This window comes from Mycteria americana, chromosome 2 (assembly GCF_035582795.1).
Source record: "Mycteria americana isolate JAX WOST 10 ecotype Jacksonville Zoo and Gardens chromosome 2, USCA_MyAme_1.0, whole genome shotgun sequence".
Classification (NCBI taxonomy): Eukaryota; Metazoa; Chordata; class Aves; order Ciconiiformes; family Ciconiidae; genus Mycteria; species Mycteria americana.
In genome coordinates this window covers 151,933,291-151,946,127 of record NC_134366.1, presented here as the reverse complement: position 1 = coordinate 151,946,127, position 12,837 = coordinate 151,933,291, and the positions used below count along the sequence as shown (strand labels likewise).

General features: G+C 45.6%; 1 protein-coding gene across 3 annotated transcripts in view; it reads left to right on the top strand.

The window, feature by feature from the left end:
- The first annotated feature begins 5,553 nt into the window (after window positions 1-5,553).
- Window positions 5,554-12,837, top strand: part of SNX31 (sorting nexin 31) — a 31,808-nt gene continuing 24,524 nt past the window's right edge. For 2 of the 3 annotated variants that reach the window (XM_075495057.1, XM_075495055.1), the window contains exons 1-3: window positions 5,554-5,764; window positions 5,839-5,913; window positions 12,565-12,679. In XM_075495057.1, the coding sequence (XP_075351172.1) occupies window positions 5,699-5,764; window positions 5,839-5,913; window positions 12,565-12,679 (256 nt within the window). In that variant the 5' untranslated portion in view covers window positions 5,554-5,698. The remainder of the gene's footprint in view (window positions 5,765-5,838; window positions 5,914-12,564; window positions 12,680-12,837) is intronic. The other variant, XM_075495056.1, reaches the window with a different exon arrangement.

Here is a 12,837-nt window from a genome sequence, read left to right as displayed (position 1 = left end):
AGGACCTTCAGGTTAGCTTGTGTGTTAGTCACTAAAAAGAGCATCCAAGCAAATGACCAATGGCAGCAAAAGTGGGAAGAGCCAACAGTAGCACATGAGCTGGTTAATTTGCTACAAGACCATACTGAGGTTGAGAGTTTTTCAGGATTAAAACTGTTAAATCCATAATCGAGCTAACTGTTAAGTGCATAATCAAGAGAGACAGTAACAAGCTTTTGATGCAACACAAACTTTCACTGTGTAGGTTAGCAGATACACTGAAGTTGTCCATCTACAGCTGGGTTATCCTACAGTTGCTGCCTTGATTTTTTTCCCCTTGCCTTTAAAGGAGTACTTTCTGCAGACTTGCAGAATATGAGAGGCATTTTCTACCCAGTTTAGCCCATAATTGGCTCTGTAAGCTGCTTAATCAAAATTGATAATGCAGGAGCAGAAAGGAAGCAGTCAAGATGGCATGTCCTCCTTTTACAGAGAAGAGAAAAACCTGGCAGGCTGGGATGGGGGAAAGGAATGAAGATCTTTTAGTCATGGAGGAAGGCATGACTCTTAGCCACTGCAATCCATTGGGCTCCAGTTGCTGTATTTAAAGGATACAGTTTATACAGAATCATAGGAAGGGGTTAGTGAGTCCTTTCTGGAAGGCTCTCTGAAATCTGTGTTGTATGGGGGGATTGCCAGTGTTCTCTGGACCTATTGTTGCGGTCTTAAAGCCCTACAGTATGCTTTCTGAAGTCCCACAAAAGACAATTCAAGAGTGGCCTTATTTTTCCCCTTGTGCAAAGATCTCCAGACCAGATTTTTTTCTGTTCAGTGAATTTGAGAAATAAGCCTAGCATAGAGAGGTGAAATGGGTCTGGCATAAATGAATCCTATTTAAAATCCCTCACTTCACTATAAAAGCATTAGGTTAAGCTTGTACAATTCTTATGTTTGGTCCTGTCCTGATGAAGGCAGACTGGGTTAGCCTTTAATTGGAATCTTGCTGAAGTGTACGACTATAAGAATTTTTGAAATTGGATGGTAAATCCTACAAAGGAGGCAGTTCAAACAACATATGTATGTGATAAGAGGTTGAATGTACAACCTTAATTTTATGTAATGTCAACTATAAAAACATTAAAGCTTTGGAGACAGTTTTAAAGACCTAAAAATATTTAGCTCTGTAATAAAAACGTTGAGGAATTGGATGATATTAAAGGTTTAATGGAAAGTCTAAAGGATGATATAAAGACCTATTTGCAGGAGTTTCAGGGCCCTAGCAGGAAAGTAAGAGCCTACCTCACTTCTGCTTGTTTCCCCAGATAAAAGGTAATGCATCTTTGGTGAGTCTGCTGGAGTTAAACCAAACTAATTTTTATGTTTTGTAAGAATGTGCAAGTTATTTAACCTCTTGCATATGGGGAAACTGAAAAAGGAGGAAAAGAGGGGTGCTTCCAGCTTTGTACAAGACATTTGTGGGTGTGTCAAGCACTAGCATGTGTACCAGCCTGAAATACTAGGTAACTTTTGTGATGGAAGGAAACAGTGAGGTAATCCTGCTGAGGTGATCATGATGGCTTAAGAAAACAAAACCCTGGGTTGGTTGGGTTTCTCTCTTCCCACTCTTGATTACATGGTAATTCCCCACTGTATACCACAGATGCCTATTTAATCAATGTCTTTTTTTAATCTTAGAGATAGTGAACAATGTGTTTGCTAGTGCCTCTATCAATGTATCTTTAGAGTACTACTGTAAAACAATGCACCACACAGAAAAATCAATTTATTCAACAGAGGTAGAGCATTGTTCCCTTGGGTTAATAGGCAGCCTAACTGGCAGTCACTTCCTTCTGCCACACATTCCCTCTAGCATGTGTCAGAGGCTTACGCTGATCCTCTACCACCCTGCAGCCACCCAGTGCTAAGCTGATTTAGCTGGATCCTCTGCTATTTCATTCCGTCAGTCTTTCTCCGTCTTCCATTCTAACCAGAGCAAACACTTTGGAGTTTAGGACCAGCCAAAAGCCTGCTCCTGAAATGAATGGTGATTTGAATGAATGAATAGTACTATATTCACCATCCGCTTTCCCAAGCAGAATGTAGCTTTATGGGCAACTAAATCAAAGGTTTGGTGCAGGGTAATCTGGATTGCATGCATTCTCTTCACTGCTCTGCAGAAGTCTAGGAAATTTGCATTTCACTGGGTCCTGGAGGAGGAGGGGACAAGGTGGTGGAAATCAAGATGTTCCTGAGTCAGGCAATGTCATTACAGTTGCCAGTTTACACTAATTAGGTGTCTACCCTTGAATAAATGATATCTTCAGTCCTTGCACCTAAATGCATTTCCTTTTTGGGAGCATTGTTAATGATTGCTATGGACAACTGGATGTTGAAAGACAGCCACTTACCATTTTGGATTAGGATTCTCTGCAAAAAGGTTTTCTGAATTCTGCATCTAATAGATATAATTCTGCTTGGAATAACTGGGAGAAAAAAAAAACCTCCAAAAAAACAACCAGGATTTGTATTTATTCTCAATAGTTGAGGAGTTGTGGTCCAAACTGACAAGCTAGAGAGCCACAGTCTTGTCCTTGGGACCACAATTCACTAGGCTTTCATAGTTATGTGCTTCTGGCCATCCTACTTGGGATTAAGTAGGAAGCTCAATCTCTATGACTGATCCTTCCATTGGAGTTGCTCCCTGAACACGAGCAACATTTTCACTCCCTGCTGGAGTAGTTTAAACTACGAGTGAACTCATCATAGCTTCCCATGTATGAGTTGTCCCTGAGAGGCGATTCGAGGTTAGAAATGCCTCCTGAGTAAATCCAGCACAAGCTTGGATTTACTGGAATCAGAAGCTAGTCTCAAAAAAGTCTCAGTTCCTCTCTCAGATTACTTTTTATGATGTAAGTGGGCACTTTGAATTAAACTACCCTGTTTCCCTTGCCTCCTTCCCATTTTCCCTTTGATCAACTAGTCCTTTCCTTACAAAGAGAAACACCACATTCTATGTCCTGTTGCATCAATTAGCTGCCTCATCAACAACATAGCAAGTGATACTAAGAGTCCCACACCACCTTTGCAATGAAAAGCCATAGGAAGGCTACAAGGTCTGGCTGGGAAATGCTGCAGGTCTTCTCTGATGGAGTTTCAAAGGCAGCATGCTGACTTAAAGAGGATCTGCAGCTCAGCTGCTAGTGAAGGAGATGAGTCCAGGACCTCCCTATTCTCATGTGAAGACTTGAAACCTGGGGAATCCTTGTATGCCCTACTCCTGCCGGGTGATGATTTGCATTTGCAATTGCAGAGCCGCAAGTCGGCCTCTCACTCACTGCCCCCCCTCTTCACAGGTTTTTCCTCAACTGATAAGCCAGGAGGAGCACACAAAAAAACCCAAGATTCCTCAACAAGGCAGGCAGAGATTTCAGCACACCGCAGCCTAAGTGCTCTTCCTTAGGCAACTGTGAGTCTGTGCGGTACGACTATCTCTGCGAAGGAAAGCTCTTACCTTCTGTAGGGTGTGGTCAATAATGATGGATAGTAGCTGTATCCAAATGAAAACACAGCTGGCAGGGTTACAAATCCTTAGGATGTGGCATTTGATGTGAATACAAATTTCAAACAGATGTTTTCAGCTACACTAAGACCACAAGGTGCACATGTAGTTGGAGTTCCCTTTGAAGGACTTGGGCAGCAAGAACAAAGGAAAGACTATTTTCAAAAAATAATTTGAAACTTTTCTTAGATTTCTCACTTGTATTGGGACTGAATGTAATCATTAAGAAAAAAAGGAAAAGACAAGCTGGGCAAACATAATGGGCCTGTTGCACGTTAAGTACTAAGAGCGGTATATCTATGCCAAGTAGTCTCCCGCTTCCCATGTAACCTGCTAAAGAAACATTCCTAATCAAGTCATGTTCTAGCTGGCTATAGCTGTCCAGAGGTACGTACTTTTTTATAGCTCTGAGCACACTTTAAGATGTTCCATGTGATATCTGAGCATTCAGAAAACAAAAATGATGCCCTGGGCAGGCTGACTGGTTGTGTCACATTGCAGTGACTGGGACCTTGGATTACACGTGGTCTAGGTTAAACTTGAAGTCAGCAGATGACATAAAACAGAGATTACACTTCAAAAAGTGGGCCCCAAACATAACACATTGTCACATCTGTAAGTGGAAGCTTGCTTAATCCTGTCTCTTGCCACTGTTAGAGAGATTTGCGACCAAAGGTAGCTCGTTTTCTCCTCCTGTAGTTTTCCATGGGGGAACCAGATTCAGGCAGATGAGAAGAGACCACCAACCTAGAATGACAGCAGAAGTGGAAAATTCGTGCCCATGGCCCAGAGCGTAGATCTTTCCTCTGTCTGCCTATACCTCACATTTTTCCATCAAACTCATTATGTAGCCACCTTGCCTTCCAGGCTACAAGTGGAGATGTGGATTTGCAAAGTGGCTTGGGATGTGAACAATGATGCACACAGGGGCCTTGCGCAGGAGGGGAAGGAAAGCTCTTCCAGAGCTCCCCAGGATGCGGGTGCCTCATCCCCCACGTACAACAGTAGCCGTGACACCGGGAGCTACAAAGTTGGCTCTGTAAGAGGGCGGTTGCGTGGGTGCTCCAGAAGTTGTCAGACTGGTTATATTTGGCTGCACAGATGAAGAAGAAACACAAATCATCAAACATGTTACACAATGTTATTTTACTTACTCTTCTCCATTTTCTCCAGAATGCCCACAGTTAATCCTGTTTCTTGAAAATACGTGCAAACCTTGTTCCCCTGGGAAGGGGTTTTCCCCAGGTCAGTTAGTGAATCATGGCCTTCCGGAAATAATTTTCTTCCTCTGATGAAGGGCCTTTTGATGAGGCCAGACTACTGTGCTTATGTCAGGCCCCAGAGTGCAGGGGAGGCATTTCAGCTGCATTATTTCCATGTTGATGAACTCATTTCACGTCTCCAGCAACACTGCTCATGTAAGACTATGAGGACTTCCACGGTGATTCACACGAGAAGGCCCAGCTCCCGCAGCGCCTTTCCCTCAGGGCTACCAGAAATACGCAAGTGTAACTCACCTTTATCATCTGGTAATCAGCGATAAACAAAAGTCCCAGAGATGGAGCTGCCATTTTAACTACATTTGACCTCCAGTGAGGCACTGTGTGAAAAAATGACTTTCTTTTCTTATAAACTTGCTGTGTACCCCTTTCACTACATGGTCCCGAGTTCTCGTGCCATGAAAAACAGTGAATTATCACCACTTCGCAGTGAATTACCACTTCGTAGTCCCCTTCCCGGTGCTATTCGCACCCACACGGGCTGCTGTAACAGGGTCCCTTGGCCGCCTTCTTCCTTGCTTGGCACCGGCTCTTCAGGGCCCCGGGTCACCCCTGACCGCCCTTCCCAGCCAGGCCGCTTCCCCTGCGGGCACCGCTTGGCGCTTATTGACCATTAATTTCACCCCACGTTGCTCCTCGCCCCAGGGCGGGGACGCTCCCCCGCAAGCTCCCTTTCTGGGGGGACTGCAATTAAAAGCCGCCGCCGAGGCTGTGCCTCAGGGACGATCCCGCCTTGGTGCCCGCGGCCCGCACCGCGGCAGCGCCCCCTGGCGCTGCGCCCGCTCCCACCTGCGCTGCCCGGCGCCTCCCTCCCTCCGCCCCGCCGCTGCCGTGAGGGAACGGCCCGGCCCGGCTCGGCCCGGCCCAGCCCGGTCTCGCCATGAAGCTGCACTTCAGCATCACCGCCGCCGAGGAACTGCGGGAGAGGCGCGGGGGGCGCTACGTGGTGGGCGCGGGGCGGGGAGCGGGCGGCGGGGGCCGGCGGGGCCGGGCGCGGGTCTGACGGCTGTGTGCTTGCAGCTGTATTCGGTGTGCCTGGAGGGCTTCCTGCTCGGCAAGGCGCGGTACAGCCAGCTCCGCCGCTGGGACGCGCAGGTGAGGGCCGGCCGGGGGTGGCGGGGTTGGGGGGCACCCCAACAAGTCTGGGTGGGGGCAGCCTGCCGGGGTGCGGGCGGCCGTTGGGCCCCACAGCCAGGCCGGGCCCCTGTGAGGGCTGCGGAGCAGAGGGGGCTCTCCTGGCCCTCACAGGCCTAGCGTGGGATGGGGCAGTGCGTTGTTTCTGCGTTATTAAAGCCTTCCTTCATGATACCACCACAGGGAGGATGCACATGGTCCCAACCCATGCCCTGCCCTCACACACTGCCTGGTCCCTCTGATGCTGTGCTGTTGGAGGGGCAGAGGTGCTGCTTACAGGGCATCCATGTTTGCAGGGTGAAATCCAGCAGCAACTGATTGGCAGCAGGGATGTGGCAGAAGGGTATGGTAATCTGGCTTAATGGGAAACATAGGCCAAGCAGCAGCAGCTGTGGGCTCCAAGTGCCTCTTTTCCTTGGCCTCTGGGATAGAGATGCAACTGCTTTGTTGGGGTCTTTAATCTTATCAACAACTCTAGAAAGTGTATAGAGGTCAGTCCAGGCAAACTGCAAAGTCAGTTGCAGGGTTTTTTGGACAAGCCAGGGGTTAACCGAGTGTTGGATCCTTTGGCCCAAATTGCCCAAGTACTTACCTCAGGAGTGATCCTTTCCACACAGGCAATTACTATGCAATTACAAAAGAGCTGGAACACAGGCCTGGAGCATTCCAAGGAATAGTGGTCATCAGGGAATAATACATGGCCCCAGCTAACTGAAGTGGATTATTTCAGGGTGGATCTGCCTGTTTGTCTTTGCTTTTGTTTTGTTTCTGGTCTGAGTTGCCTCTGTCCCTTTCCCCTCTATCCTTCTTCTGGTTTTCTCAGGAAGATAAAAGGGACCATGTGATGTTGAGTTCTTCTGTGGAACCAGAGTGGCCACCAGCCTTCTCTTTGCTAGCCCGATCTCTCTGGCCTTTGCCTGTCCTTGGCTCCAAGCAAAATCTCTCCCAGCTCTTCCATCAGTCTGGGTGCACACTGTCATCCCTGCCAAGCCGCTTTATCTTACCTTAACAACCCTATTTTAGGGCCTTGTTTGGTGAACACTTCTTGTGGTAGTGGGTTAGGTAGATGCTCCTTCTTTTGGCAGCCTCCTTGCTGTGCTCTCAGCTGCAGTGATGGGACCACTCTGGAGCAGTTTTTCAGCCAGGTAACCCCTGATGGGGATCGGTCCATCTCTCCCAACTCTGTGTGACTGCACAAGCAGTTGGAGTAGCACAGCTAAAAGGCAGTTGAGTCAGCAGTAGGGCTGCCATGGGAAGCAATGTTTGCTGAGGTGTGCTCTTGTGTCCCAGCTCTGCAATTCTTTTACCCGTGGGAGCTCTCACAGTAATGTTTTGCTTTGGTTAATGGAGCATTTTGAATAACATATCTGAACTAATAAACCAGCTTACATATTTGCTTGCTTTTTCTTTAAGGCTTACTGTTTCTTGATCAAGAGGTTTTAACATCATTAATGCTCTCAGCAAAATCTTTCCCTACTCTGCATCCTCTGTAACTGACAGTTTGCCTCTTGCTGGGCTTTACAACTCGTTAGCTGATTTTTGTTTTTAATTCCTTCATTCCTGCTGTTGCTAGCTGCCATACTTGGTCTTGACACTTACAACTACACTGCTGTCCCTTAATTGCCTTCCCTATACTTACGTGAGGTTGCTCATCTATAATTATTATATTCTGTTCTGCTTATTTTGCTTGAAATACTCTTTTAAGGTAGAAAAATGCACACATACAAGAAGTCTTAAACTCCAGGATACAGTAATTTCACCCTCCTGACCTGATCACACAAAGCCTCACAGATGCAACAATTCTGTGATGGATGCAGGATGTGAATTAGAAATAAGCTTCCCCCATGGACAGATTTCTGCATGATTATACTTGACAGTATTTCTTGAACACTACTCTGGAGGATCTGTCTCTGATCTCTGTTGGATGTGAGGCTGGACTAGTTGTGCCTCTGATCTCCTTCAGGGTGGTGATTTCTAAAGCACTGCTATTCCAGCTCTACAAGCTCCTCTCCTAACTTGTGATACAAAATCAGGACACATAATTTTTGTTTGTGATGCTGTGCCTTACCTGCCCCTTTTCTCTTGCTGTGCATTTTCCTGCTCCCGATCACTTTATATTCTGAGAGTGCTTCTGTTGTTTGACGCTCCCAAACTCTGTTCCTCCCTGTCTCCCAGAGCAGTTGTTCTCTACAAAAGGACTGTCTGAAGGGAGCAACTGTTCAGAAGCAGAGTACTGTGATGGAGCATGAGGTTTTGGATACACTGTTGAATGGGGATGTGCAGGTATACTAACTGAGCAACATTTCCTTACCTGGAGGGTAATCCCTTAGCTCCCGTAACTCCAAATGGGATTCTCAGCCGTAAGCTGAGCACCCAAGGCAAATGGTGGAGAGAGAGGTGTGAACAACCAAGAATGATATCCTAAAAGAGATCTTGCTTAGAAGCAGTTGCTTAGGCAGGGCTGGCAGAAATGCTGAGGAGAGCAGTGCAGCTTTAGCCCTTCTCCTCTTGTGGAGATAGGCACTTGGCTGTGGATTGCCAGAAGCTGCCTGTCTTGGGCTGAGGATTTACTCCCTTGACCTTCCTCTGGGAGATGGGGCTTTGTGTTGGCTGTAAGAGGGTCCAGAGGTGGTTCTGCCTTCTCCCCTTTTGCCCCTTCTTTTAGGAGCTAGAGCATTCAATTGTGGGAAATCCAGTTTTCGTTCCCTTCTCTGTCTTGAGTATTTAGGTATTAAGTATTAGCAGTAGGAAGGACAGCTGAAGGACCGGTCTCGCTTTGCTTGGGATGAAAGCCATACATGTTGGGCAGCGTTCATTATTGTTTGCACTTGCTGAACTAAGACTTATGTAGCCATTCTCTGCAAATGACTGTGAACAGTTTCAGCAGGAGTGTCGATGGCAGATGGATGTGCATTTTAAGGATCTAAGCTTTGGCCCTAGATTTATACAAGGACAGCTAGGCAGTGCTCTGTACTGTAGCCATGTTCTCCTCTGGCTTTAGTTCTGCGGGGACTGCACACTGACCAGAGCACCCCTAATACAGCCGTGGGTCTTTATTCTGCTTATGGAGAGGTAAGGCTCTCCTGCAAGAATATACAAGTGACAGAAACTTCTAGAGTGGGGCTAGAGATTACCTGGACAGTGGTTCGTGCACTAAAAACGTTACTGGATTTCCTTGAAATTGAACAGCTGCTGAAGACACAGGCTCTCCTTGGTTTCCACCTTTGTGATATTTTCATTTGGCTTTTCAGTTTGATAGCTGCTTAGCGCGTCCCTCTAAACAAATATCATAATAATGAACCTGTGTTCTGTTGTAGGACTGAAAGGAACAGATTATTTCTTGCAATTGTTGGAGTATTCACTGATTTATTTCATGGCAGAGAGTAAATAGGAAGTGTCCTCTGTAGGATTAAGAGTGAAATGCAACACTGATGGATTCTGGTCATGATGCCAGCCTTTACTGAGTCAGTTAGCAGCATCTGTGATTGGTATGAACGACTGTTGGGAAAATAGTTCAAAAAAAATCTGTTAATCATGATAAAACAATTTATAAAAAGGAATAAAATATAGAAAATGTTTTTTTAAACTTCATTTAGCCAGTCATGTGCCAGAACAGTCTCATACCTTTGATTGCTTGGGTAGTTTCTGCATACATATATTTTAATTTTCACATGAAACATGTTTAAGCATTTTTAATCTTAGAATGGTGTCCACTCCTTTTTTTAATATTTAATCAGGTAACTAAGAAGGAAATGCTTAGAGGCCTGTTCATTCTGTATATAATCCATACATAATAGCTTTATAGTTATAATGCTGCTCTATTTTTTCAGATTAGCACTTTTTGTTTCTGGTGCTCTGTCTGACTTCAGCATCTGCACACCTATGATGAAGCATGGCCCTGGGTGAAGTAGCTCGTCTAGACAACATAGGCAGGACCTGACACCAAAAAGCAAACCTATGGGATTAGACTAAGTAGGAGATGATTAATTCTGGTTGACTACACTTTAAAACTGATGATGACTCCTGCTGAGGAGGGGAATATTTATTGCAGAAAGATGAAAAAGAAACAGCACCAACTCTGGCATGTGTCTTTACTCCCCTTTTTGGAGACATTAGCTCTTAGAGCTTAAAACTGTCATTTAGGGAGGCTGCTCTATCTCTTTTAGGTGGAAGTCTTGGAGGAAGAACAAGTACCTCTTCCACCAGGTTGGAACATCCTATCTGGGCTTCTAGTACAGTCAGATTTAAGCTTGTTTTCATGATCCAGTCTCCTGTGGGCTTTCCTGCCACTTGTTCTTGAAGCTGCCTCTGGGGTGGGGAGCTGGAAGTAGAGCTGTGCCCAGCCTCGGTGCTGGGCTGTGGGCTGTGAGGCAGGACAGGCCCAGGCAGCTGCTGTGTGTTGTTGATGGGAGCTGCACGTAGTGTCTGCAAAAAAGCTGCTTGGTCAGGCATGCAGAGAGGCCAAAGCATGGGAGTCCTCCCCTTGGACAGCTTGTGGAGCAGGATGACTTGGAAGTACCTGTCTGGTCAAGGAGGTCCAGCCAAGAGAAAATGGCAGTGCACAGGGCACCCTGGCTTGGGGCCAAGATGCGTGTCTTCTGTGGAGTGGCTTTAGGTTGCAGAAACAAACCCAGAGCCTTGAAAAAAATGGTCAGAACCAGATTTTGGGTAGAGGACCCATCTCTTATGGTGGTGTTGGCCTGGCAGGGCAACAGGCAGTTGGCACTTGGCACCACCAGGTACAATGTTGTTGACTTGCATTTAAAATGTAGCCTAGGCTGTTGGATTCATGAAGACAAATATTGGCTAGCTTCGTTCCACTAGAATGAAATTTTATGCTGGTGGCTGATGGTCTGGTGGGTTTTCAGCACTGTACACAAATACAGACTTAAAGTTTATAGGTATTTTTCTTTAATTCTTTGAGATGTGAAAAAGTCTAATCGGTTGGGAGAAGTTTCTCTTCTCTGTAGCCCAAATCCTGAGGACACACAATTGCATTTCAAGAAGCTTACCAAGCAGCCGGCACTGAGGTGAATTAATTATTTTTTTCAAGTGGGCCAGAGTCTTGGCTTGTGCAAACTGATGATAACAGATGGCATCACTTTGTGTAGGTGAGGCATGGCCTGAACACAGAGGGAAGAAAGAGGACCTCCTTGTTGTCAATGTGGCTCGGGCTTTCTGACTTCTGGCAATTTTTTTTGCTGTATCTCTTCAGTTTGCCTGCCTGTAGAGCAGAGAGAATATTTTTCAGTCCCTGGGGGAAGATCACATATGTGAAGGACTTTGAAGATAAAAAGCACTCTATACTAGCTATTACTGTTAGCTTTACATAAAACCAAAGCATGTAGTGTTATCTAACTCTTTTATGCTGTGTATCTCGGAGCGATTCACGCATATCTAATAATCAAGAACTTGGAAATAGCAGTGTGTTGCCAATGTAGGGAAAGTGGAGCTCTGAAAATATGCCTCACTCCTGTCTTTAGCCAACAGGCAGGAAAAGGTATTGCTAATTCTTGCAGCAGTAAACATATTTCTTTTTCTTCAAGCTTCAGCTGCTGGAGTCATGTGAAAGACTTGGGCAGCTGGGGCCAGAGGGAAAATGTCATCTTTCACAGGATTTAGTGACACTAATTGCCGAGTTGAATACTGGTGCTTAAAATTTAATTAGTAGTAGTGTCTTGGCATACTATAGGAGTCTCATTTTACTGATCAGATGCCATATTGTTTTGATTTAGGTGAAGGAATGTTTCCAGGCAAACTTGCTGTATTTTGCTGTGTTTAGTAATGTGCATATTGGGAAGGTAAACATAGCTCATCCTTCTCTTGAGATAATTTGCTTATAGCAGAGAATTTTTACACTTCCAAGTGACCAACTACTGCCCAAACCTATACTGGAACTATCTTATGTCATCAAAAGATAATGTAATTGTGGTTCTCTAGTCCTTTCAGGTCTGTTTATAAATGAGGTAGGTAGGGTTTGTACAGAGACATTATGCTCTTATTAGCCAGCTGAGATAGCTGGAGGAAGAATCAAACTTTCAGTTAGTTTGTGTTCCTGAAAGATTCTCTGGTTTTTGTTGTTGTTTTTTTTTTCTTTCACAATATTAGATGATCTGATAAAAGTTACTACCTCTCACAGACAAAATAATAAAAGCCTCTGAGGTAGAACAAGTCAAGGGCAGAAGTCATCAGCTCTCAAAGTAGTTCTGTGGGTATAGATCAAAGAAATCCTGTATGGATGTATTGGGAAGAGAAGACACCTGTAACCATATCTTGTTTGTCCATGAGGTGTATAAGTCCTAGCAGATAAGGTTAATACAATGCTACTTTTCTGGCTCGGAGCCGGAGCTCACAAGTGGTAAGACTGTAAAAATGAGAAACCCATCAAAAGAGGTTGTTCACTTGGGCTGTCTTCTGGTGGCTGCCTAGGCAAAGGCTGTGCCCTCACTGTGAGCCCTGAGGGTCATCCATCAGGGAGGTGCTGGGTAGGTACCTCATGCCCTTTGTGGGCCACCATGTGAGTCACTGTCAAAACAAGAGAGCATTGAAAGCTCCTTGGAAACTATGAATACTTCTTCACTGATGCAGAGCTTTCCTTTGGCTGTTTTGCAGCTGAGGCAGCTTTTTGGAAGTGCCATGCCTGCTTTCCCCCCAAAGTTTTACCTGGCAATGACCAAGTCGATGGCAGATGAGAGACGGTCTCAGCTGGAGCAGTACCTTCAGAATGGTAAGCTTGGCTATAACAACCTAATCAGCTTTCATATGTAGGGCTTAAACCTTTGAGGATGTGTCTACAATTGTGACTGCAGCGTGCTTTACCTTCTATACCAAGCTGAGTAAGGGTGTATCTAAAAGGCTGGGGCTAAGCACTGCAGCTCTGTCCTG